Source organism: Lithobates pipiens, unplaced genomic scaffold (genome assembly GCF_037356315.1).
Source record: "Lithobates pipiens isolate NorthernLeopardFrog02 unplaced genomic scaffold, aLitPip1_a1.2 Scaffold_8, whole genome shotgun sequence".
Classification (NCBI taxonomy): domain Eukaryota; kingdom Metazoa; phylum Chordata; class Amphibia; order Anura; family Ranidae; genus Lithobates; species Lithobates pipiens.
Window position 1 is genome coordinate 275,134,465 of NW_027507903.1, and position 26,995 is coordinate 275,161,459.

The following is a 26,995-nucleotide window of genomic DNA, read 5'->3' on the forward strand; positions in this document are numbered from 1 at the left end:
ATGTGGTGAAAGTAGATGGCGAGTTAGTGAACCCAGATAAGACTTGCCCTTATCCTTACTTCACTATGGAAAGGGACCTGCTATATCGAGTGGCTCAAAGGGCAGAAGAAACCATTGAGCAACTTGTAGTACCCAAACCTTACAGGAAGTTGGTGTTAGAATTGGCTCATGGACACATTCTGGGAGGTCATCTGGGGACAGAGAAAACCAGAGAGAGGGTATTGCAGAGATTCTATTGGCCTGGGGTCATGAAGGAAATAGAAAAGTATTGTTCCTCCTGCCCTGTGTGTCAGAAGTCGGCACCTATGCCACATTTCCGTAACCCACTGGTACCTCTTCCTATCATTGAGGTCCCCTTTGAGAGGATCGCAATGGATTTGGTAGGTCCGATAATGAAGTCTGCTAGGGGGCATCAGTACATTTTGGTTATATTGGACTATGCCACCCGTTATCCGGAAGCAATTCCTCTCCGAAATACCTCGGCCAAAACCATAGCCAAAGAGCTATCCCTTGTTTTTAGCCGCGTGGGTATTTGTAAGGAACTGCTTACTGACCAAGGTACACCCTTTATGTCCCGGGTTATGAAAGAATTATGCAAGTTGTACAAAGTGAAGCAATTGCGTACATCTGTGTATCACCCCCAAACAGATGGGTTGGTTGAAAGATTCAACAAAACCCTAAAACAAATGTTAAAGAAGGTGGTGGATAGAGATGGAAAGAATTGGGATTGTCTAATACCCTATCTGATGTTTGCCGTTAGGGAGGTACCCCAATCCTCTACGGGTTTCTCACCCTTCGAGTTGCTCTATGGGAGACACCCAAGAGGGCTGCTGGATATCGCCAAGGAAACTTGGGAAAATGAGAGTTCTCCTCACAGGAGTGTGATTGAGCACGTCGCCCTGATGCAAGATAGAATTGCACAGGTAATGCCAATTGTAAAGGAACATTTAACCCAAGCGCAGTTAGCACAGCAGAGAGTGTACAACCGTGGGGCCAAGACCCGTACTTTTTCCCCGGGGGATAGGGTCTTGGTGCTAGTCCCTACGGTTGAAAGCAAATTTCTGGCCAAATGGCAAGGTCCATATGAAGTAATTGAAAAAATTTGTGAGGTGAACTACAGGGTTAGACAGCCAGGAAGGCGAAAGCCGGAGCAGATCTATCACGTCAATCTGCTGAAAGCCTGGAGGGATAGGGAATCCCTAGTCGCAGAGACTTTGTCACAAGTACAGCCTGATTGCTTAGTTCCTGAGGTTGGAATAGCAGACACCTTATCGAAACCCCAACAACAGGAGGTTAAAGAGTTTGTACTTCGTAACAAAGAGATTTTCTCTGAGCTTCCGGGACAAACATCTGGCGTAGAGCATGACATTATCACCCCGCCAGGAGAAAGGGTAAAACTAAAACCTTATAGAATACCAGAGGCCCGACGGGAGGCAATACGTGGGGAGGTTCAAAGGATGCTGGAATTGGGTGTGATAGAGGAGTCCCAGAGTGACTGGTCCAGTCCTATTGTACTAGTGCCCAAACCTGATGGGAGCTGGCGGTTTTTTAACGATTTTAGACAATTAAATAAAGTTACAAAATTTGACACCTACCCCATGCCACGTATAGATGAGTTGATTGACCGGCTGGGAACAGCCCGATATATGACAACTCTTGATCTCACCAAAGGGTATTGGCAAATTCCCCTGGCCGAGTCGGCCAAGGAGAAAACTGCGTTTGTAACCCCAGATGGGGCATTCCAATATAAGAGAATGCCGTTTGGGTTACAGAATGCACCGGCAACATTCCAGCGGAAAATGGATAAGATTCTGAGGCCCCATCAGAAATATGCTGCAGCTTACCTGGATGATGTGATTATCCATAGCACAGACTGGGTCTCACATTTGCCAAAAGTACAAGCAGTCCTAGACTCTATCCGGGAAGCTGGGTTTACGGCCAATCCAAAGAAGTGTACCATTGGACAGGAGGAGGCCAAATATCTTGGGTACACTATTGGGAGGGGGGTGATAAAACCCCAAGTCAATAAAGTCGAGGCCATACAGAGTTGGCCACGTCCCAACAGCAAGAAACAGGTACGAGCCTTTCTGGGAATCGCTGGCTATTATCGACGATTCATTCCCCATTTTGCTTCTCAGGCTGTGCCCCTCACCAACCTGACAAAAGGGAAAGAGTCGGTTATGGTTAAATGGTCCCCAGAGGCTGAAGAAGCATTTCAGTCCTTAAAAACAGCCTTATGTAACCAGCCAGTGTTGTACTCACCAGACTTCTCTAAGGACTTCGTGGTACAAACTGATGCATCAGACGTTGGGTTAGGAGCAGTGTTATCCCAGGTCTGGAACGGGGAAGAGCACCCAGTCATTTACCTCAGCAGGAAGTTAAAGTCCCATGAGGTAAACTACTCCACGATTGAGAAGGAATGTTTAGCAGTGAAGTGGGCTCTAGATTCCCTTCGGTACTATCTGCTAGGTAGGCACTTTGACCTGGTGACTGATCACGCTCCTTTAAAGTGGATGGCTCAAAACAAGGAGACCAATAGAAGGGTAAATAGGTGGTTCCTGGCCCTACAGGAATTTAACTTTACAGTTAAGCATCGCCCTGGTGTTAAAATGGGGAATGTGGATGCTTTGTCTCGGATACATGCGTGTCTGGCTGCTTGTGTTACAACCCCAAGGTTGAAACAAGAGGGGGGGGTATGTGGCAGCACGCAGGTAAAATCACCTGGTTGTATTCAGGATGGGAAATATGTGTGTCCTAGATTCAGGCTTTATGCAGACTTTTACAATTAGAGGGGAAGAGTTCATGAGCCCAGCTGTAGTAAGTGGGCTCATTAAGACCTCTACAAAAAACCCCAGCATGCATAGGGAGATGCTCCATCCTGGAACCAGTTTTGTGTGTATAGACTGGGGAGTCTGAGATCTGTTCTGTGCGGTGAGTTAACGCCTGTGTGGCAAACCCCTACAATAGAGACAGGGACTGGGGCAGCACAAGGCTGTACCCAGTTGTTAGACAGGGAGTCTACGTGTGTAGTTAGAGGTCAAGCTGACCAGGATTTATTTTCTTGTTTTATTTTGTTTGGCTGTTATATGTATCACTGCATGTAGCCTAAATAAACCGGATCTTTTGTTTTTTTGCACCTATACCGCTGTCTGCTGTGCCTGACTTTGTGTTGTGAACCCATCCAGGGGGTCACACACACCCGCTACCGAGCTAACCCCCTCACAGCCTTTATACTTTTTATGTTAGTTGAGGCAATCATTTCACATTTAAAGATATTCAAAGATGGTATTATAGAACTTATACTTTGCTGCCCAAAACAGAAATCCCATGGAAAACTATGTAATGTTACTAATAGACCTCTTTTTGTTCTAATACATGGTTACCGAGAACCATTGATGGTGCAACAAAATATAGAACAAAGTTATTTTTTGTATAGACAAGAGTACTTTTAAGCACACACAGTATTTGTGATTTCTATGAAAAGCTCTCAGGTACCTTTCACATGTCCAAAGAAAATATATGAGTTGTCTTGAAAGCTTGCTGTTTCAATCTACTCAGTAACCACTACAATAATAATGAATTGAATGTCAATTAAATCAGTTTTAAAGATTTATGTAAGGACACACAAAATTCTCAGTGAAAACAACAAAACATTGCACTGTTCTTTAGAGCATATACTTGCTTGGTAATAAGCATCAGTTTTGAACGTTCAGGTAAACAGTTATGCTGCAGATTTAATTAAATACCTTTCTGAGAGTGCAACAACACTCTGATGGAAGTGATGACACATGAACACAGCTTCGTTTCTGATTTCCTGTGACATTTCCACATCGTCAAGAAAATGATTTGCCACCTTCTGAAGTGCATCTTCAGGCCATGCCTGGTAGATATAACATCATGAAAAGAATTAAGCCAACTTCTAAACAACACACAACAAAACAATTGCACTTATATAATATTTTATGGATTTATTTACATTAATATGATGTAAAATGTCAACAGTGGGGATACATGTAAAAATGTTCAGACGTACCAATCTTTAGCAATCTGTGGTAATTCTCTGTAAAGCAATAACTATGCCCAAAACAAAAAATGGAATCCTGTAAGTTGGGTGTAATATTAAAGGGGCTTTTTACCTCTAGGTATGGTAAGGCAGAGCTCCACTGATCAGCAATTCTTAATTACACAAAATGTGTTCCGAAGCCTGTTAAAATGCTTAGAGCTGCTCAGCCTTTCATCTGTTCCGGCACCAAAAATATTTTCTTTCAGTTGGTTTTTAGGACTATAATCGTGTCAAGTGGTCAAACAGGGACATTTTCTGCCCCAGATATCCCAGTGTGCACCACTAGAATACATTTACAATTACAATGGTTCCATCATCCCAGATTTCCAATACTGGGGCCTGGAGACACACAACGTTTGGTGCCCAAAGCAACACTCTATGAGAGCCCTATCTGGCTTGCAATCTTGGGAGAAAGTGCAGTTAAGTTTATATGAGAAGACCTAATGATGAGGGGGGGAATAACTGTGCCCAGTAGCTATGCAGGAAAAAGACACCTTTTTGTCTCTGTAGCCTGAATGGCATTTCTATTCTTCGTACTAGTAACTCTGGCTCAACATATATCTCCAATTTTGGATTGAAAACCTTGTATATGACCATGAATACTCCCAACACCTTGATATGTGTATGGCACTTTGAAAACAAAAATAAGCATTAAAAACATATACTGTCTTTATTTTAATAAAATCAATGTGAAATAGGATCACAGAGCATTGGAATGCTGACTATTTAGAGAAAATGTACAAAGAGCCTGCAATTAAATAGGATGGAACTAATAGAGAATGAAAGTAACCAAAAGTGGACAAACAGCTACAAGTTTTGACTGGGTAGAAACTGCATTATGCAGTGAGCAAAAAAGAACAGATTTTTGAAACCTCGACCCCCTAGCTGTCCAGACTTCCAGCCAAAGGATACAAAAGTCTTACACAGGTAGCAAAAGAATAAAAACAAAACAAAAACACAGATATGCCTCGAAAGATAGTCAAACCTATATTAGAACACCAATAGATACTAGAAGACATAATTTAGGGTAGAACCTGTACCAGGAAAGCAGGAGATATAAATACTGTATATATATATATATACATATATATATATATATATATATATATATATATATATATACATATATATATATATATACATATATATACATATATATATATATATATATATATATATATATATATATATATATATATATATACACACACACATATATACATATATATATACCAGATTTGGACCAAACTTTTTATGATTGGTAGGTTGTTTAGACTGAATCTTGACTTTCAGGATGTTCATCAGAAATTGCTAAGCTGAATATCCTGCAACAATTGTAAAATCGAATCGGGTGCAAGACTTTGGCCAGTGATGGTTTTTGGCAAAATCCCAACCCACATACAATAGGTTGCTTTCCCAGAAGTCATATGCCAGTGAGTTGGGCTTTAATGAGAAAGAGGGACAGCTGTATTGCAAGGAAACAGGGTTTGTATAGTGCAGTCTGTCTACCACCACAGAGCTATTTACGGTAGTGTACTATATACTGTGCTATATTCTTTGCTGCTGTATATACCCACTGATTATTTGAAGTCATTTACAGTTTGTGGGGCTAGTGGAGAGTGGAGTGGAGTGGAGTGGAGTGGAGTGGAGTGGATTGCAGCATTTGCATTTACTCTGATTTCAGCAGGGCCAGCTGCCACTAGTTTTTTTTTTTTTCAGAAACTTTTGTTGCTGTGTTGCTGCTGTTCCTTCTTTCTTATTTTGTTTTATTTGGAGGGATTTAATTGATTTTCTTTCTTAATTTAACTTTTTTTTTAAAATGAACTTTGAATTCACATCCTTTTTCTTTTTTAAAGCAGTATTAAACACAAAACCAAAAATGTATTATTTTGTAGCTTACCAATCATTAGATGTGGTGGCTGCATCACTTTTATTTATTAATTTTTTTTGCCTCACTTTATACATTTTTTTGCCTCACCTGCTGATCTGGCCAGTAACACTCCTCCTGTATTAGTGAGACATACCTCTGAATGAATGAGAACAGGAGGCACAGCGGATAGTAGACATGTGCACACTGAAATATTTTGTTTTTCGGAATTTAATTTTCGTCCGAAAAATACATTTATTTAGTTAGTCCCGAAATTCTAATTAATTAAGGTCAAACCTGTCATTGAAGGCTTATGGTGCCTGTCGAATGTTTAAAGAAGACAGAGCAGCTAAACTGTATGACTTTGTATAGTTTAGCTGCTCCGTTGAATCTTCTTAGAACTTTCGACAGACACCATAAGCCAAAAGATTTGACGTTTGTATGTTTTCTGCTGCTTTGTCGAATCTTTGTCGTTCATGTTGAATGTATATAGTTCAAACAGAAAATGGACTGGTGATAGTGATCACTGATCAGACAGGTAATGCCGCGTACACACGACCGGACTTAGGTCCGACAGACTTTCGACAGAGTTCTGACGGAGTTCTGACGGACTTTACGAATGAACGGACTTGGCCACACACAATCACACCAAAGTCCGACGGATTCGAATGTGATGACGTACGTCCGGACTAGAATAAGGAAGTTCATAGCCAGTAGCCAATAGCTGCCCTCACATCGGTTTTTGTCCGTCGGACTAGCACACACACGAGCGGATTTCTCGGTAGGAACTGGGTCCGGCGGAGTTCTGGCGGAAAAATTTGAAACATGTTCCATTTCTAAAGTCTGTCAGACTTTTGCAAATCAAAAGTCCGCTGCAGCCCACACACGATCGAATGGTCTGCCGGAATCATTCCGTCTGACTTTTGATGTTGAAAAGTCTGGTTGTGTGTACGCGGCATAACAAGATAGGGAATATAGAATCTATATAGAATCTCAATCTATAATATAGAATCTATAATAATAACCCCCACAACACAGGCAGCCTCTGAGGCTATCACAACACTAGCAACACTAGTATCACTATCAAGTTCACAACACTAACACAATAGCAGCAGATTATTACAAAAAAGTTAAGTTGAACTGTAGCTTGCTTCACTATTCTGCTGCTGTGCTTATGCTTAATTGCTAAATAATTTAGGTTCTCTGACAAATGGACCAGCTAAGATTGACTGTCTTCTGAAATGATTCAGTGTGTGTGTGTCTCTCTCTGCTAGCAACCGTAAGTGAAAGTAAGTTGGCTGTACGTGTGTACTTAGTTCTAGCTATTTTACTGCTCCTCCTCTTTGGTTACAATCAAACAATAATATTCATCATCATCCTTATATTTATTTTACTTCCCCCACCCAATTCCAGCAGCGATCTTTTCTTTTTATGTTGAATCTTTTCTCTCTCTGTCGAATCTTTTCTCTCTCTGTCAAATCTTTTCTCTCTATGTAGAATAATCCTGGACTAATAGAGCTAAGGTTAGGCATATTCGACCACAGATTAGATAGACACAGATTGTTATTGTCAGTGTCATGTTGAATATCCTATCTATATCGAACTGTTGTCACAACGAAATTAAAATAAAGCATTTTTTTTATGTTGGATCTATAGTTTTTCGGATTCTGCACATTCATTATCGTTTGTTGAAACGATAACGAAAATACCTGAAATTTGGATGAAAATGCATTCGGACGAAAACGAATGCACATGCATTGTCAGTCTGGGTGTGGAGGGGGGGTGGGGGTATGTTGTTTTATTTAATGTACTTGCAGATTACAGGGACAAATTAAAGCCAAACTCCAGCATGCACTTTATATTCAGGTACAGCAAGCTGTTTTCCTCCTTTTTGTACACAAATTTTGTACATGAATAAATAAATGTGGGGGGAGCAATGAACGTGGGACTTTGAATGAAGTTTGTGAGTGCAATAAGATAACGTTTGGTGAACAATTGGGAAAAATGTATTGGGTTCATAAACATGCATATAATAATAAAATCAGTTACAAGTAGAAGGGGTATTCACAATTAACATGATAGCAGCAAAAATACATGATAATATGAAAATATGAACACAACACTTTTCCACAGTACACCAAATTGAAGTTGTTTTAAAACCATAAGATATAAAGTAATGCCTGCATGTCAGGTGGCTCAAATCTCCTATGAAAATGCATAACAATGGTATAAAATTGAGTACAATTGGGAAGAACACAACATTTGGTAGCTCTACATGTTTCGTGGCTAAAGTGCTACTGGTCAGGAGAAAGTGTGTGTCTTATCTAGAATGAAAAAAATCAGGTATAAAAAGTCTGTTAATTGCAGACAAAAAGCAGAGGTGGGGGTAATATGAAAAACCCCACCTAAGATACATGCTTACGCATTGTAATTCGTGTGATGGTAGCTGAATGTTGGGCACCGCTGGCCATTTGGAAGCACCACCCCGCGGGAGCTGAGGTGGACGGATCAGTGGGGGTAACCCACAAGGCGTCAGCCCAGGCTGGCTTAGACCCACGAGGCAAACCTGTGTAGTGAGTAAAGATAAGGGGTGAAAATTCAAAGCAAGGGCTGACCCAGGGAGTAGACTGGGATACATGAGTAAGCAGAGTGAGTGTGAGGGTGAGAGGAAGGAAGGGATGGATTGGGACGTGATGGAGGGAGAGATAAATAAAAGCTAATCATTTTAATTGCCCCTGCCAGTGTTAAGTGGTTTGTCCCATCCATGTAAACTGATACATTCTGTTGAAGAGCTTTAAATTGTGTAACATAACAGACTTGCTGACTATATCAGTAGATGAAATAGAAGTAAGAAAGCCTAATGCCCTGTACACATGACCGGTTTTCCCATTGGAACAAACCGAAGCTAACGGAATTCCACTGAGACTGTCTTGTGTACACACGATCACACCAAATTCCGACCATCAAGAACGCGGTGACGTACAACACGTATGACAGGACTAGAAAACAACAGCTAATAGCTTCCGTCTCTTACTTGCTTGAGAGTATGCTCAGAGCATGCTTTGTTTTTGGTACGTCTGAACAGCATACAGATGAGTGGTTTTCCCGATAGGAATTAGTTCCATCAAAAAAAATATAGAACATTTTATTTCTAGTTCTGTCAGAATTTTCGGCGTGAAAAGTCCAATGGGGCATACACATGGTCCGAATATACGATGAAAAGCTCCCGTCATACTTTTGCTGTCAGAAATGCTGACCGTGTGTATGGGGCATAAGAAGGGAAACTAGAACAGCTATTACATCTAGGAATTGGTAAGATGCATTATACTAAATGTTTGCTTTTGGGTATAAAACTTCTTTAAGTTTATATAAATGGGGGTGGTGGGTTCATTTTCATTTTAGTGTTTTATGGCTCATTTGCATTTGCTTTTTTTTTTTTAAAGCACTTTCAATGCCAATCAAAGCCCCTGTCACTGAGTAAAATGCTTAGCTTACAGTCCTGTTTACACATTGTACTTTGTTTCAAAAATGATACCCCGTTTCACTTTCTTGGTGCTTAAAAAGCATTTCCAAAGCCTCCATAGAAGTCTATGGTAAAGTTTGCTAACAGCACCTGCAGCTTTTGAGGGGCTTTTATTCAGAGTTAGCTTTGCATTGTTTTGGAGTTATTGAAGGTATTATATATCCCAGGATGCACTGGGAAACCAGCAAGCGAACTGGAAAGACATCATCAGCAGTCACTTCTGTTTCATGTGTATATATTCTGGAAGTGTCTGGTGCAGATCTCACATCTGGTGTACAGCGTGAAACAACAGGAATGCGAGATGGGCCTAGACTGGAGCTGAGCAACCAATGTCCCAATACAATGGAATATGACACCGATATTACACCATCCACCAGTGAATTGCTGTGAATAATGGTGGATGTCTAGAAGCTTATCTACATGCTCCCATGATTTCTGTTAGAGGGATCAATGCCATCTGGTGAGAGGCCATTTTTATTTTACTGGTGCAGGGCACAAGGTGCCTGGCTGTCTCTCAAGGTTTATTCACTTCACTGGTGGATGCAGTCATATTCCATTGTATTGGGACATTTGTTGCTTTTCATCTTGTTGGGACATTTGTTGCTTTTCATTGAATAGATGCATGCTGAAGAAATTTATATCACTTGACTAAAAAATTGTATGTATTGCTGTTAAAATGTATTTGTGTTGATGCACACTTATTATATGTGTATATAGATTTTTTTGCCATCCGGTGGTTAGTGGATGCGGTTTAGAACACATATTTTCACCTAAATTGAATTTTTTTATATATCAAGTATAAATGAGCACTCAGGGTTGATTTTTTTTTTTTTTTACTTAAATCTTTTGGTCCTTTTTGCTTATTACAGTATCTCACAAAAGTGAATACACACCTCACACTTTTGTAAATATTTTGTTATACCTTTTCATGTGATGACACAGAAGAAATGACACTTTGCTACAATGTAAAGTAGTGAGTGTACAGCTTGTATAACAGTTTAAATTTGTTGTCCTCTCAAAATAACTCAACACACAGCCATTAATGTCTTAAACCGCTGGCAACAAAAGTGAGTACATCTCCAAGTAAAAATGTACAAATTGGGCCCAATTAGCCATTTTTCCCTCCCCGTTGTCATGTGACTTGTAATGCCGTGTACACACGACCGGACTTTCCGGCAGAAAAGGTCAGACGGAATAAATTCATCAGATATTCCGATTGTGTGTGGGCTTCATTGGACTTTTTTCTTCAAAAATTCAGACGGACCTAGAAATAGAACATGTTTTAAATCTTTCCGATGGAATCAATTCCTATCAGAAAAATCCACCAGTTCCATGAAGTCGTCATGAAGTGGAAGAGGACTCCAGTGGCAACCTGTGAAGCTCTGATGAACTCCATGCCCAAGAGGTTTAAGGCAGTGCTGGAAAATAATGGTGGCCACACAAAATATTGACATTTTGGGCCCAAATTTGACATTTTCAATTAGGGGTGTACTCACTTTTGTTGCCAGTGGTTTAGACATTAATGGCTGTGTTGAGTTATTTTGAGGGGACAGCAAATTGACACTGTTATACAAGATGTCCTTAAAGTCCTTAAAATGACTTTTGTGGACCTAATAGCTAACGATTTGTGTCACTACAGTCTGTCCCTGCTCCACACAGCAACCTCTCCCTACACTGACAAAAGACAGAATGTAAAATGGCCACCAGATCAGGTCTATTTATAAAGGTAGGGGGAATGTCCAATTGTCCATGTGCTGAAATGTCTCAATTGGCTGTCCTGTACCCCATGATGGATGTGTCATCATGGGTCAAAGTTCTTTCACAATGTAAATGCATATTTCCGCCGCGCGAACAGCGCCAGAAGTCCGCCGGTTTGGCAAATCGCGAACACGCAAAATTCGCCGTGAACCGACCGCAAGGCCATCCCTATTCATATATACAATTTTTTTGCAGATCATTTCTGTGAAAGTTTAGCAAGTCAAACAGCAAGGGATGTTGTTATTTGTTGGGTCCTGAAGAAGTGGCTATATGCCACAAAACATGCAGACCTTTTCAACAAAAGATACAGTATATTATAATGTTCTGGGGAACTGTTAGATTTGTAAAATTATGAATGTATGTAATATCTTTTCATAATGATGTGAGGAATGATTTATATAGATGCCCTCTATAAGTTCATATAAGAATAATAAAAGGGTATTTTAGAAGGTCCTTGTTGAAGATCTCTCTCTCTCTCTCTCATATATACACACACACACACTATATAGGGTTGTGGTTGCCAGAAGAATATAGTCCTATTTTTTGTAGGTAGTGACATAGCTGGGTGCTAGATATAATGGAGAAAAATTGAGGAAGAGGCACAACAGGCAGTATGCCATCCAGGAGCAGCTCATAGAGGAGTGGGAAAGGAAAAGGCATAAATATTCACCATGCAGCTCAGTGAGAGTAGCATCTGCATGCGACTGACAGCAGTCTCAAGAGATAGGGATGACAGTATTTCAAGAGTCAGGAAGTGAACATATTGATACTTCCAGCAAGGAAGAGGGTCAGCATTGAGCCACATGTAACCTGCAACCATGCTCTTATTCTACCAAACCCCAACCTGACATCTCCAGATTTACCACTGAGGAGGCAGCTTTCTGTTCCCCAGCTGTTGGAATTGTTATAAAAAGTATACCCTCAAAGCCACAGCACCTCAATGCCAACTTGGAAAAAATGCTGGCTTTACAGCTGCTGTTGTTTACTGGCTGAATTTTTGGCCTATGAATTGCCACAATGGAATGTTCCCAGCTGTAATTTTTTTGCCTGTAAGTCCATCCTTACCCTTCATCATCATGTGGAAGGTAAGGTTTCCACATCGCTGGACCACTACAGCAACAGAAAGATCCACATGGCCACAGACATGTGGTTCAACAAGTATAGGCAAAGATTACATATATTTCATGGCACACTAAGTAAATCTGTTGGAACTGAAAAGGATGCAGCACAGTACACACTGACTGACACCACAGGTCCTAACTCCTAAGGACAGTGACAGACCAGTATCATTTGCACCCTCCTTCTCAGTGCCTTTTTCAGATGAGTCATTCTCAGAACCATCAGTTCCCCCATAGGGTTATGTAATGGCTCTGGTAAAGCACTGCCATTCAGTTTTGCAGCTGATATGCAAAGAAGACAGGAGCCACACTGGGAAAGAGATTCTGTCAGTATGGTAGGGGCAGGTCCAGAGGTTGCTTACCCTAGGCCATCTTTTGCAAGGCTGATTTTAACAAAACCACCAAACTGCTGTTCGTCCTTTGGCTGGGAAAGTTCCCACATGTACCTTGTCTGTCCTCAACCTGCTTCCTCTGGTACCACAGCCAAATACAGAGAGGGAGCTGTCTTGTTCAAATAATGTTTCCATGTACTAGCAGCTGGACTCTCCGCATTTCCAAATGGCTTCTTGAGTGTCTCCCAGTGCCTCCAAGTGCTATGACCTCTAGTACTCCCAGTGTCTGTCCAGTTTATACCCAGCTCCTGTGTGCCTCCAGTGATCCCCAGCACTCCCAAGTAGTGCCCCAGCTTGCACCAGCTCTGTGTTCCCATTACATTAAGAACATTGTAGCCTGCATTGAGACATGATCCCAGTGAACCCCATTCTATACCTTGTGACTGTGACAATGGCCTACTCCAGTAATCTCAGTGGTCTTCAGCCTGTATCCCGCTCCCAGTACCCTGTGTATTCCTGTCAGCAGTCGATCTTCCTTAAATTTTATGTTTCCCTCTATACTCGAGTCAGCCATCTTTCCCTTTGTATTCCTGCCAGCTTCTTATTGCCCTCACCCAAGCACTCCCAGCCTCTGTTTCTACTCTCTTCTTCCGTGTGCTTCTGTGCTGCCTGCTCAGGTGGTTTAGTGGACTGCAACGTGAGAATCATCTGCCACGTGAGAATTGTCTGCAGCATCACATTTCCACATTTAGGAACAATGGTAAAGACAAAGTGGATCTTTAGACTCTGCAGCTCAGTCCTTCTTAGGGCTTCCACTATTGCTAATTAAACAGGCATGCCATACACTCTGTGCCTACTCTCTGCCTTTCCAGATGCTACCACCTAGTCCTGGTCAGCCAGTCCACCCTAGAAGTAGCTCATTCTTAGGCCGCGTACACACGGGCGGACTGTTCGCCCAACTTTGTCCGCTGAACAGTGTTTGGGCGGACAGTCCGCTCGTGTGTGGGCTTTCAGCGGACAGTTTCAGCGGACAGTTGGACGGACAAGGTTTTTCGGAAATTCCGAAAAACTGTCCGCTGAAACCTTGTTTCAGCGAACAGCCCGCTCGTGTGTAGGCTTGTTCGTCAAACAAAGTTGCGCGCATGCTCAGAAAGGATTTTCACGCCGAAAGCTATAATGCAGTGTATAGGACGTCGTATTTTTCGTCCCGTCGTACGTGCTGTTCACGTCATCGCGCACGGTTTCAGCAAACTGTTCGTTCGTCGTGTGTGGGCATGTCCGTCCATGCTAATTTTGAGTGGACTGTTTGCTGAAACTGTTGGACGGACAAAGTTGGGCGAACAGTCCGCGCGTGTGTACGCGGCCTTAGTCTCTGACAGATTTTCTTTTGGATACCCTGGCTCCCAGGATTTTTTTAGGCAGGCCAGAAGAGTTTGTAGCCAGTTCAGGTGAACTCCATGTGCCCTCAAATCCCAAATATGTTCACCTGATGAAACTTTATCATGATCATCTCCATCTTAAATTTCTGACCTGGGCTCCAATCAAACTGTTTACAAGCTGTCCAGCCACTGTGCCATATGTTTTTTTCTGTTGTTTCTGAAGTGCGCACTGTCATTTTTTTGTTTCATAATATTTTATTGAAGAACTAACAAAAGTATCCAAATACAATACAATTCAGTACAGTATAACACCCATATTGAAAAATAAAAACAAAACAAAAAACAAACAAAAAGATGGAGCCCACAAAGGTAGCTCTGACCAAAAGAACAAAGAAATAAAACAAGAAATATAGTAAAAAGAATGAGAACCGTTGAGCATGAGCAATTATCACATAGGTACAGTATATACATTAACTTAGCACTTTATCCTGGATAATGCTATGATGAGTAAATTAAATGTACATGGAGAGGAAGGCCAAACTACCCAAGTGCATAAGATATATAACACTTCCATGCCTTGTCCTTCTAGCCTTGTCAGCCTTATCCTGTAGCACAAGAGCACAAGAATGGCTCCACCCAATGACACAAGAACCGCTGTATATAATTTGCCAGCCAGTCATGGCTTAATGTAAACCTAAGTTGTGTAAATATATCTGCAAGATTAAATAGAAAAAAAATGAAATAAGGGGGAAGAAAGAAGGAACGGGGGGGGGGGGGGTGCAGTCAGCCTCAATAGGAGAAATGTCAGAAGGTGGAATAGGACAGGGTGGGGGGGGGGGAGGGGGGGAAAAAGAAAGAAATGTTAGGGCAACCATATCCTGTGGGGGGAGGGGAGTAAATAGAACAACCGCCTCTATGATAATAAAGGCCATATAGATTGAGAGGCTCAGATCTATGTGCCTAATCATAATGGGTGCAGTTTGTAAAGTGGGGCTACGGTAGCATCATTGGCTATGCACTACAAAATGCAATCCTTGTAATATTCTGTAAAACTAAAAATTTTTGCATTGGTACATGACTGCAATAATGGCATGTTGAGATAGTCACTACTCCTACCTGACACAATAATCTGATGTTATGCAGGTATGGATCTTTAGTAAATGCTCAAAAAGTTAGTAATATCAGGTTGCTTCAAACACTTGGTCATGCTGTTCTCATAGTTGCCTATTTCAAACAAATCCTATTGTATTTCTAGTTCTAGTAAATTCACCATCACCTGAAACCAGTTGATCGTGCAGCAATTCACTAGAGATGTGTAGTGACGAAGCTGATCACGGAAAGCTTTTCCTGTAGGACTAAAGGCCAGTACAATATGGAGATTTTTTCTAATGCGGTCCTTATATTTTCTATACAAGTCAGATTGATCATTTTCACTCTGGTTTTCAGTAGCTGGCAAAAGTTGACGCATCTGTTATAAGGGAAAAAAAAAGGTTTAGCACCAGTTAATATTTTTGGATAAACTGGTAAGGGTTACAGTTTTTAAAAAGATCACTGTAGTATATTTTACCAGCAATGCCAACATGATTATACATTCTGGCTTAGGAAGTAATTTTATAGCAATGCTATTGCCCATAATTATGAAGCCAATGGCAGATTGATTTTACTACAAAGGCACCAATGTTAAGTTGTTCTCTGAATGATTGGAGCACCACTTGAGAACAGCTACATATTAATTTGTACTCGTGTTGTTTTTTTTTTTATATTACATGGTTGCCTAAACTGATACATTTAATCTTGTTCTGTTAAACCTTGCACAGAAACATTTAGCATCTCAGCTGATCGCCAGTTAGACATGTGGCATTAGAAATGCCATGCTGTCTGTTTAATAAATCCAGATAGCCACATTTTTGTGCCATAAAAATAATATTTTACTCCCACTTGTCCCCTGCAACTTTGATGTTTAATGTGTACATATTAAAACATGTGTACCCTGAAGTGTATATTTAGTAAAGCAGTCTCTACATTATAGCACAAGTCCATGCAGATCTCAAACATGGTTTCTTTCTTGAGTTCCCCTTTACTATGAAAATTAGGATTCTGCATGTGGCAAAAAGCAAATAGATTTCTAATGGCTGAACAATAGCTTTCCCTTTATGTTCTCCTCAGCTCTCTATTGACAAAAGGTACCATAGGCGGTTTCATGTGCTAGTAGAGAGTCAAGGAAAGTTAAGGGGGCAAGCAGCAGTGCAAAGCTGAAATATTTGGATGCTGTCTCCTGCAAACCCACAGGTTTCTTATTACTTTGAGCATGCAGAGATTTTGATATACTCAAAAAAAAAAAACCTGGAACTAAAACTGTTTGCTGCTTATAATTTTTTTTTTATGTATTTGAAATATGTAAATTAGTTTAAAAAAATAAAAATAAATCTAACAGTAACAATTTTAACTGATTTAGTCAAATAAATGATCAGGTCATTATTGGGCTTTGCTCAGGTCATTACTTGTTTTTGTGTTTTTTTTTTCCTTCAGTAGGGCCACGGTTGCATGCTAAAGGCAAAACTTTTTTTTTTTAGCTTTAAACAGAGTGGTGAGGAGTAGGAATGAGCTTCGTGTTTGAGTCGAACATACGTTCGACTCGAACATCGGCCGTTCGCCCGTTCGGCGAATTCCGAACGTTATGGACCGTTCGCATCAAATTCGTGTGGCGCTCACGGCCCACAATGCACTGCGATGGCGCAGTGCATTGCTGGCTCATGATTGGCCAAGCATGCACTGTGACCCCGCATGCTTGGCCAATCACAGCGCCGGCAGCGAGGAGAGCCATGATTGGCCACAGGCAGGATGCCTGTGGCCAATCATAGCTCAGGCTGTGTAGTACACGCCCCACACTATATAAGGCCACCAGCGCGGCGGCCTTGTGTAGTGTGTTGGCATCTGTAGCAGTTAGTGGGTGTTCTGTGTACCTTCACAGTATACACCGATCGTTATCGGCCGATTTTTCGTTCTTGTTCTTCTGTAGTGGTTGTTGTCTGCGTGCCCTGACTGCAGTATACACCGCTATATTCACCTCTATATCTAGCGATATATCTATCTTTTATAACATAGCTGTCAGTCAGTGTTAGGAGATTGTGCGTGCTGTCTGCATGCTCTGAACCCAGTATACACCGTTATATCCACCTATATTGCTAACTATCTTGCTCGTTTTAAATAGAGCTTTCAGTCAGTGTTAGGAGATTGTGCGTGCTGTCTGTGTGCTCTGAACGCAGTATACACCGCTATATCCACCTATATAGCTAAATATCTTGCTAGTTTTAAATAGAGCTTTCAGTCAGTGTTAGGAGATTGTGCGTGCTGTCTGTGTGCTCTGAACGCAGTATACACCGCTATATCCACCTATATAGCTAAATATCTTGCTCGTTTTAAATAGAGCTTGCAGTCAGCAGTAGGAGATTCTGCGTGCTGTCTGCGTGCTCTGAAAAAGATGGACAGCAAAACAAATTATACAGGGGTGATAACCCTTCCCTATGTTTTCCAAAAAGCTTAAAAATAGTTTTTTTTGACTGGAGCTACACTTTAAAAATGTACCAGTTGAAAATTACAAACAGATTCAACTTAACACAACAAACCTACACAGTCCCTGTCTTGTTTGCACCGCCTGTATACTGCTGTTCTGAGTATATAGGGCCTGGGGGCCACACGCATTTCCTTTTTTTAATATGGGTACGGGGTTCCCCTTAATATGCGTACAAGACCCAAAGGGGCTGGTAATGGGCAGGGAGGGCTACCCATGCCATTTTTCTCAATGATTTTCAACCATATTGCAGGAACCAGATATAACATTAAAACCGCAAGCAGTTTTAAATGACATTATTTCCGTTAAATGTCATTTTGTGCAGGGACTGTTCTAAACACGGGAAACACGTGGCACTTCACAGGCATACTACAGACACCCCCCAGGCACGATATTTAAAGGAATATTTCACTTTTTTTTTTCACTTTAATCGTCATTAAAATCAGTGCTCCCGAGAAAACAGCAGTTTTTAAAAGTTTTTTTTGCATTGAGCCAGGTCCCCAAACCCTTTTTAGGACAGTATCTTGCATATTAGCCGTCAAAATTAGCACTTTTAATTTCGAACGTTCGAGTCCCATAGACTTCAATGGGGTTCTAACGTTCGTACGAATTTAGGGTTCGGCTCATAATACATTTTTGAGTTGCCATTAAAACAGGAATGTGCCCACTTGTTTCTGTGAAACTAAACGAGGATTCCCCTTACATGGTAAAGATAATCTCTCACTCACTGTTGAGTCTACAGGACAGAAATGAAGGAAGATCTCCCTAATGAGACAAAGATGGCAAAAAGAAAAGAAAAAAAAAATATGACTCATAGGGCAAGTCTAAGGCCGCATACACACGAGAGGATTGTCCGTCCAACTTAGTCCGCTGAAACGTGTTTCAGCGGACAATCCGCTCGTGTGTGGGCTTCAGCGGACTTTTTCAGCGGACAGTCTGGCGGACTAAGTCTTTCGGAATTTCCGTAATATTGTCCGTCCAAACTTGGTTTCGGCGGACAGTCCGCTCGTGAGTAGGCTAGTTGGACGGACTAAGTATGGCGCATGCTCAGAAAGGATTTACACGGCCGAAGATTTTGCAGTGTATTGGACGTCGAATTTCTAGTCCCGTCGTACGTGCCGTACACGTCATCGCGCAAGCTTTCAGCGGACTGTCTGTTCGTCGTGTGTGGTCAAGTCCGTTCATTCAAAAGTAGGACGGACTGTCTGTCGGATTGTCTGACGGACTTAGTTGGACGGATAGTCCGCCCGTGTGTACGCGGCCTAAGCATTATCTCTATTACCATCACCTTAAGCAAGTATAGAGATAAATCATTACTTCTGAAAAAGGAACATGCTGAGCAGTTTGAAGAATACTATGTTATTTGGGAGGGGGAGGGGGGTAAGATAAGTCTGGATCCATTGTATAGGACCTAGATGCAAAGGGCAATAAATATGTGAACATTGTAGTAACCAATGTTCTTTGTACCTTGATCCTACTGCAAAATATAAGCCAGGGCCCCTGATATTCACATAGGTTCTTTGAGGTATTTAAGCACTACATAAATATTTATGATGGTTTACTTTACTGTAAAGTCTTAATTAGGATATAATATGCATTTTCATACCATTAGCCACTTGCCGACCACCGCCTGTATATATACATCGGCAGGATGGCACGGCTGGGCAAAGTAACGTACTTGTACATTACTTGAATTTCCCGCCTTGCACGCACCTTGTCGGCAGCGCGCACCTGCCGCAAGCTCCGTGACCATGCCCACGGGACCCGCAGACTCGATGACCGTGGGGATACCTGCGATCGTGTCACAGAGCTGAAGAATGTAAACACAGCATCTCCCCGTTCTGCCTAGAGACAGGACACTGATCGTCTGCTCCCTGTCATCGGGAGCAGTGATCAGTGTTGTCTCACTGCTAGCCCATCCCCCAGACAGTTATAAACACACCCCAGGACACTCTTAACCCCTCCCTAGCCCCCTAGTTGTTAACCCCTTCACAGCCAGTAACATTTTTACAGTAATCAATGCAATTTTATAGCATTGATCGCTGTATTAATGCCAATGGTCCCAAAAATGTGTCAAAATCGTCCGATGTGTCCGCCATAATGTCACAGTCATGAAAAAAAATGCGGATTGCCGCCATTACTAGTAAAAATTTTTTTTATAAAAGTGCCATATATCTATCCCCTATTTTGTAGATGCTATAACTTTTGCGCAAACCAATCAATAAGCACTTATTGTGATTTTTTTTACCAAAAATATGTCGAAGAATACATATCCGTCTAAACTGAGGAAAACTTTATATATTTTTTGGGGATATTTATTATAGCAAAAAGTAAAAAAGAATGTGTTTTTTTCAAAATTTATAGCGCAAAAAATAAAAACGTCAAATACCACCAAAAGAAAGCTCTATTTGTGGGAAAAAAAGGACGTCAATTTTGTTTGGGTACAACATTGCACGACTGCGTAATTGTCAGTTAAATCGACGCAGTGCTAAATCGCAAAATGTGCTCTGGTCAGGGAGAGGCTGAAGGGGTTAAACATAACTTGCTCATCAATGTCTTTATGGCCCTTGTTTTGTGCACTAGTACAAATCACTTGGTGGAGGGGTAGTTATGGGGTGGGGTTGTTTTTCAGTGGTTGGGCTTCAGTGAAGGAAACTCTTAAGGCATCAGCATACCAAGATATTTTGGACAAGGCTCCCAACTTTGTGGGAACATTTTGGGGATGGCCCCTTACTGTTTCAACATGACTGCGCACCAGTGCACAAATCAAGGTCCATAAAGACATGGATGAGCGAGTGGAGTAACTTGACTGGCTTGCACTGGCTGGCTTGAGTCCTGACCTCAACCCAATAGAACACTTTTGGGATGAATTAGAGTGGAGACTGTGAGCCAGGCCTTCTCGCCCAACATCAGTGCCTGACCTCACAAATGTGCTTCTGGAAAAATGGTCAAACATTCCCATAGACATGCTCCTAAACCTTGTGGACAGCCTTCCCAGAAGAGTTGAAGCTGTTATAGCTGCAACGAATGGGCCAACTCAATATTGAACCCTACAGACTAATACTGGGGTGCCATTAAAGTTCATGTGCGTGTAAAACCAGATGTCCCACTACTTTTGACAATATAGTGTAACTACATGTTTGTACAAATGTGACATGTCATGTGTTTCAAACTACATTATATTTATCGATAGTAATCTAATGCCATTTTCTTATAAACCTTTTAAAGGCTTCAGTTATTGACCTCATGAGTCATCATCTGCAAATTAAAGGCATTATCCTCAGATGAAAAGAGATGGTCACATAAGACATTGCTGTAGTATGCTCCACTTCAAGTAACACAAACATACATTTTCAAGTATATTTTGCTAAAATTGAGCAAAATAAAGAAATGAGCATCATGTTGAGTACAATGTTTTTCCCAAAGAGGTAAATGCTGTATCTCCTGTACCTGCTGAAGCACGCAAGCTCCGAATCTGTACTGAACATTTTTCTGTGCTTCTAATTTAAAGAATTAAAAAATAGATAAAATAGCATGCCTGGATCAGCAATTTGGGTACTATGGCACTTGCTAGAAGGATTGCTCTATCTGGGACTAAAATATTTACTAGCTGGGATTATTTGCAATTGCCTGCTAAGATTCAATACACCTGTTCTAAAAATGCAAATTTGTTTCTCCTTTTTCTGTGTTGAGTGTGGACAGAGATATTATACCTGAGCTAGCTAAGCTGATATTATTTTCATTAAGCATATTTTATTTTGGGTCCAAGGTCAAGAAGGTAGGCAGTGAAACTCACTGCCCCTTTTTTCAGGTTATGAAAGTTTATTCCAGTACATTTTGCAACAGCAATGTTAGTGTCAATGAGTTTATTCTTGTTTAACACAAATAATTAACATTATTCTACAGTGTATATTAGGCAAAAAATGTTAAAAGCAAGCATCTCATAGTTTTGTAAAATAGTGCATAGTCCATTTTTTTTTTTTTTTGATAAGTTCGGTTTGCAACCATGCTATGCTTTTATTTTTAAAACTGATTTAAACAGTATTACACATAAAAACTAATGTGAGAAAAAAACTGAAATACTCAACGTTCCAGTTAAAATAATCTTTGTCAGTAAAATACAGGTTAAAAGTTCATATTCTAGCTATAAACAGTTAGCCAGTTACTGTAAAAGGCTACAGCCAAAAGCTGTTTCACACTTCTAGGATGCTTTCTCAAAACAACCACAAGTCACTATTTTGAAGTGTGAAACAACTGTAGGCAGGATTTCTTTTAAACTGCTTACAAGCCATGAACTTGAAAACTCAATAAATAAAACAAAATCTGACCTACCAGTATCTAATATTTTTTTTATTGAAGAAAAAGTAAATAAATAAATATATATATTTATATTTATTTATGCACAGTATACACTGTATATTGCATTATCTTTGGATCTCTGCTAAATGTCATTCAGTAATATTTTTTGTACTCATTTACAAAAAAAAAATAAAAAAAAATAATACATTAATATTTTAAGTTTGGAGTTGAAACCCATCACCCAACTATTTCAGCTCTCTGTGCTTTGGAAAGGAACTTTACCAAGATTTTAGGGGTCTATTTATAGAAAAAAAATGTTGGATAAATGTGACAAGCATTGACCCATCCTTGATGAATTTTGACCATAGTTTGTTTAATATACGGATTACCTATGATTGTCAACTCCATTCAGTGGCCATAATGCATAATTTTTCTGATCAAGGTATATCTGGAAAAAAAATCACATTATGGGCACTGGATGGAGCTGAAAATCATAGGAAATAAAACACACACACACACACATATATATATATATATATATATATATATATATATATATATATATATATATATATATATATAGGCAAATCAATAAGAATGAATAGAGATTGTAAACATAAAATAAACATAAAACATTATAAGCAAAAAAGAAAACATAAAAGTTCATATTAAAAAACCATATTTAAAGTCTATGTGAAAAGAATGAAATAGGAGGGCTTAAGGCTTTGAGCCCGACAGCATGGGAATGCGGTCACCCCTCCATTTATTAATAAGAAAATAGAAGCAATAGTGTAAATATTTAGGGCTGTATACAGGTTAATGTATTTGGGTTAATGTCCCTTTAAGAGAATGGCAAATTGGGCTGGGGGCGGGGTTAAGGGTTGCAAGGCTATTGGTGATATCTCAAATGGTCATGTGACCCATGGGGAATGTTCTGGAAAGGGGCTTATTATATATAGGAATCTCTCACAGGTGCACTCACACCTGTTCCCAGCCAAGCAGTGAAGGTGCAACAAGCTTTGCAACAAGCTCAGTGAAGGTGAAAACAGGCTCCTGAAGTACTTCATTCATGGCTATGAAAACCTTAATGAGGCAAGTGTTGGAGAAAAGCTGGGGATAAAGGTGGAGAAGAAGGACTTAGAAAATGACTGGCTTCGGCAGAGAATGATAATGAGCAAAGTGCTTTGGCTGAGGTAAATTCAGTACAGTATCCTGTGGTATTCCCCTGTAGTCAGAGGTAGAACAGCTGTTAATGACATTCAAAACCGCCGGACCCGCTGCCATAAACCGTCTCCGCAGCTGCTGGTGTCACAGGACAGAGAAGACAGCAGCACAGCATGGCTGGAAAAACCAGCAGCCACTATGAAGCATCAGGTCAGCTTGAGAGAAAAGAAATAGAGGAGGGTCCGGTCCCCATCGCCGCCCAGAGGCAGTGCTGGGTGGGCTAGAGGAGCGTCAGCTATATAGAGGACAGAGGCAGTGTCTGTGGTTGTGAGGAGAGACAAACCCTGCCCAGTATTATTACCACAGCATGCGGCTGCAAGCAGTGTGAGTATCACAGACATCCTGCAGATGGCCACTGGAGGCAACAGAGAGCAGCATTATGCTGCTTCAGATATAACAAATGCTCCAGCGCCCCCTGGCGGTATAGGTAAGTTAGCACACACTTAATAGCATTATGGAATCCATTAACAGATTAGCTGACACTATGAATACACCTGCAATTTAAACTAGTAATTATTGTAATGTATGGTCTAATCAAAATAGACATTCTGTCAGCTTAAGCAATATAGGTAATGTTAATAACAATCAGTCAGCTAATGTTAATTCACAATATCTATTACCAGCTGAGATTATTATATCTAGCGCATCGGTACCAGAAGTGTGCTTTAAAGAGACATTACCATGTGAGATCTCGCCATTAGGTTACCACCTTACTCCTCAGACTAAGGAAAAAATATGGAAAGGTCAATTCGTACATATTATGTCGCTTAAAAAAATAAAAATAAAAAATCAGATGAGAAAGATGAGGGTGATAGGAGAAGACCTGTGGCGAGGTCTTTTAATAATTGGTGTCAGTCATTTGCAATATACTCCAGTGTGCTAGGTGAAAAGCACCTGGAGTATTGCAGCGAGCTGTTTCAACACATGGAGCATGTGCTAGAAGCGTATAAAGTTTTGTGGGTTTAGAATGGTTTCAATATGATGAGTTCTGGGCCCCACCCTTTGATCAGGTGTTTCAAAAAGGAATTCCAATATTCAAAGCTCCCAGAGGGATATTTATGCAAAAAGCTCACACCCCAGTGAAACTAGCAAGTATGCAGCAATGGTTGGACATATATCCAGACCAGGAGACAGCCAAGTTCCTAATTGAAGGTTTCTCCAAAGGTTTCCCTTTACCAGTATTTCAGGGTGAAGGGTGTGAGCCAGTTAAAAATGTAAAGTCAGTGGATACTTACGCACACAGTGTTAAAGAGAAGTTAATTAAGGAAGGTAGGATAGCAGATCCATTTGATTCCCCTCCTTTCTCACCGTTTAGCATATCGCCGTTAGGCATCATACCCAAAAAAAGAGAGCCAAATACCTTTCGCCTAATCCACCATTTATCATTCCCAAAAAGTAGCTTGTTAAATGATGAAATAGATGCTGGCATGTCATCAGTATCATATTGCACATTTGAAGAGGCTATTCAGCAAATTAGGAAGTTTGGGAAAGGTGCGTTGCTTGCGAAAGCAGACATAAAGGCGGCCTTCAGGCTGCTACCGATTGGCAGTAGCTTTCAACTCCTTGGGTATGTATTTTTAGGGCAAATACTACTTTGATATGTGCCTCCCTATGGGATGTGCCATATCTTGTGCATATTTTGAAAAATTTGCAACCTTTCTCCAATGGATTGTGGCTTTTCAATCTGGCTACCAAGGTATATTACATTACCTGGACAACTTTTTATTCATTGGTCCAGCGCAATTTCCTGTCTGTTATTTTATGTTACATCTGTTTAGTGCGGTAGCGCATCATTTCAGTATCCCACTAGCTAGCAAGAAAACAGTTTTTCCTTTCTCAATTATAGCATTCCTAGGTGTCAAGATTGACACTGTTAATCTGATATTTCAGTTGCCTGAATCTAAAATCTTTAATTTCAGTGTTGATTAGGCATAAAAAAGTGTTATTAAAAGAACTCCAATCTTTATTAGGCCTTCTGGCATTCGCGACAAGGATTATGGCAGTTGGTAGAATCTTCTCGTGGCTCTTGTACTTGGCCATGTCAGGAATGAAATCACCATTTTCCCACATCAGATTGACAGTTGACCTCAAGGAGGACCTGTCAGTTTGGTTTAAATCCTTTGATATATACAATGGCAGATCATTTTTTCAGGAACAATTTGTGTCCTCATCTGGCCTTGAGCTATATACAGATGCTGCAGGCTCATATGGATTCGCAGCTATTTGGAAGACTCACTGGTGCTGTAAGTGGCCTGTGAGTTGGGAGACGAATAAAGTCACCAAAAGCATAGTAGTGTGGGAGCTTTTCCCTTTAGTGGTTGTGATAGAAATGTGGGGTGAGCAATTTGCAAATAAAAGAATCCTGATTAATTTGGATAATAAAGGGGTCATATATGCTGTGAATTTGTTTGTCAGCCAAATCTACACAAGTGGTCAAATTACTAGGATTCTTAGTGTTTCTTTGTCTTAAATTTAATATTTGGTTAAAGGCCAGGCACGTCCCAGGGAAGGAGAATCAAATTGCGGATGCATTATCTCGATTTCAGGTATACCGGTTTCACCAACTCCTGCAGAATGCGGACAAGGAAGGTAATGTGTTTCCAGAAAATCTGTGGAGCCTAATTTAGAGGTTCTTACAAATGCGATAAGACACTCTGTGGCAGAAAATACATGAGTTGAGTACTCAACCGCATGGAATGGGTGGTATAATTTTGCTATGGAAATGGATTTACAATTTGAGTCACATTTCCAAAATCATGGCGGGTTTATCTTTTTTCTTCAAATTAAAAATATTTTAAATTAAAAAATTACGGCTATATTATTTAATACTGCATTTGTACTAGCCTTTCTGGGGCTCTCAGAATATCTGAGCTGCTGCCAGAAAACAAAAAAGTAATGGTGGGTTTACTAAAAAAGAATGTGACTGTCTCGGTCAAATTGTTCATCCCTGTGTCAAAAAACAGATAGGTTGGGAAAGGCAGTTGGGTACCTTTAAGTCGATGTGGAGATGAGGATATATGTCCAGTTAGAGTCATAAATGGTTACCTGGCAGTTAGGCCAATAGGAGAGGGGAATTTATTTATTTATTTATTTATTTTTAGGTAGATGCTGATGGGTCCCCTCTTACTCAGTATCAATTCAATTACATATTAAAGGCTTGCTTGAGAAAATTGAATTTGCATCAATTTAAATTTACTTCTCATTCTTTCAGGATCGGGGCAGCTATGGAAGCTGATAGGATGGGATTGGATGATGCAATAATGCAATAATCAAACGGTTGGGGAGATGGGAATCGCAACGTTTTCAGATTTATGTCAGGTCTGCTCTTTTTCTTTAAATTCTAGGTAATAGAAGATATGTTTGGATCCTGAGCCACTCTTTTGTATACTGGGCTAATAAAAGAGCCAAGAAGCGCTACTATATGTCCAATTTGTCTATGGATCCTGGAGAAATTTCATGAATTTCCAGAATTTTCTGGAAAGTAATTAGAGGTCTTAAATGGGCTAATTTGTTTATTTATTTATTTTTATGTCTCTAGATTGATTGAGTCATGGCCAGTTCCAGATGCATTAACAGTACACCTAGGGGGAAATGATGTGGGGAAAGTTAGAACTCTGGACCTCAGGTTAAGTTATCTTTTCCGAATACCAGAATTATCTTTTCGGAGTTAATCCCTCGATAAGTATGGCTCCAAGAAGTACATTTAAATTTTTTTGAAGAAAATTAGGAAGAGATTGAACAGGTTTATGGAAAAATTTATGCTGCGCATTTGGTTAAAAGATTTATGTATGCTCGAGTCCTTTAAGACTGAGCTGTTTTGAAGTTGATCGTTTGCAATATAAGAATTTTATGAGGCAATAA

At 40.4% G+C, this 26,995-nt stretch overlaps 1 protein-coding gene across 1 annotated transcript in view; it reads right to left on the reverse strand.

The window, feature by feature from the left end:
• Positions 1–26,995, reverse strand: part of LOC143962680 (dynein axonemal heavy chain 3-like) — a 2,426,925-nt gene that overhangs the window by 811,413 nt on the left and 1,588,517 nt on the right. The window contains exons 51-52 of the mRNA XM_077472045.1: positions 15,317–15,508; positions 3,747–3,880 (exon numbers count right to left, since the gene is read on the reverse strand). Coding sequence (XP_077328171.1) covers positions 3,747–3,880; positions 15,317–15,508 — 326 coding nt within the window. The remainder of the gene's footprint in view (positions 1–3,746; positions 3,881–15,316; positions 15,509–26,995) is intronic.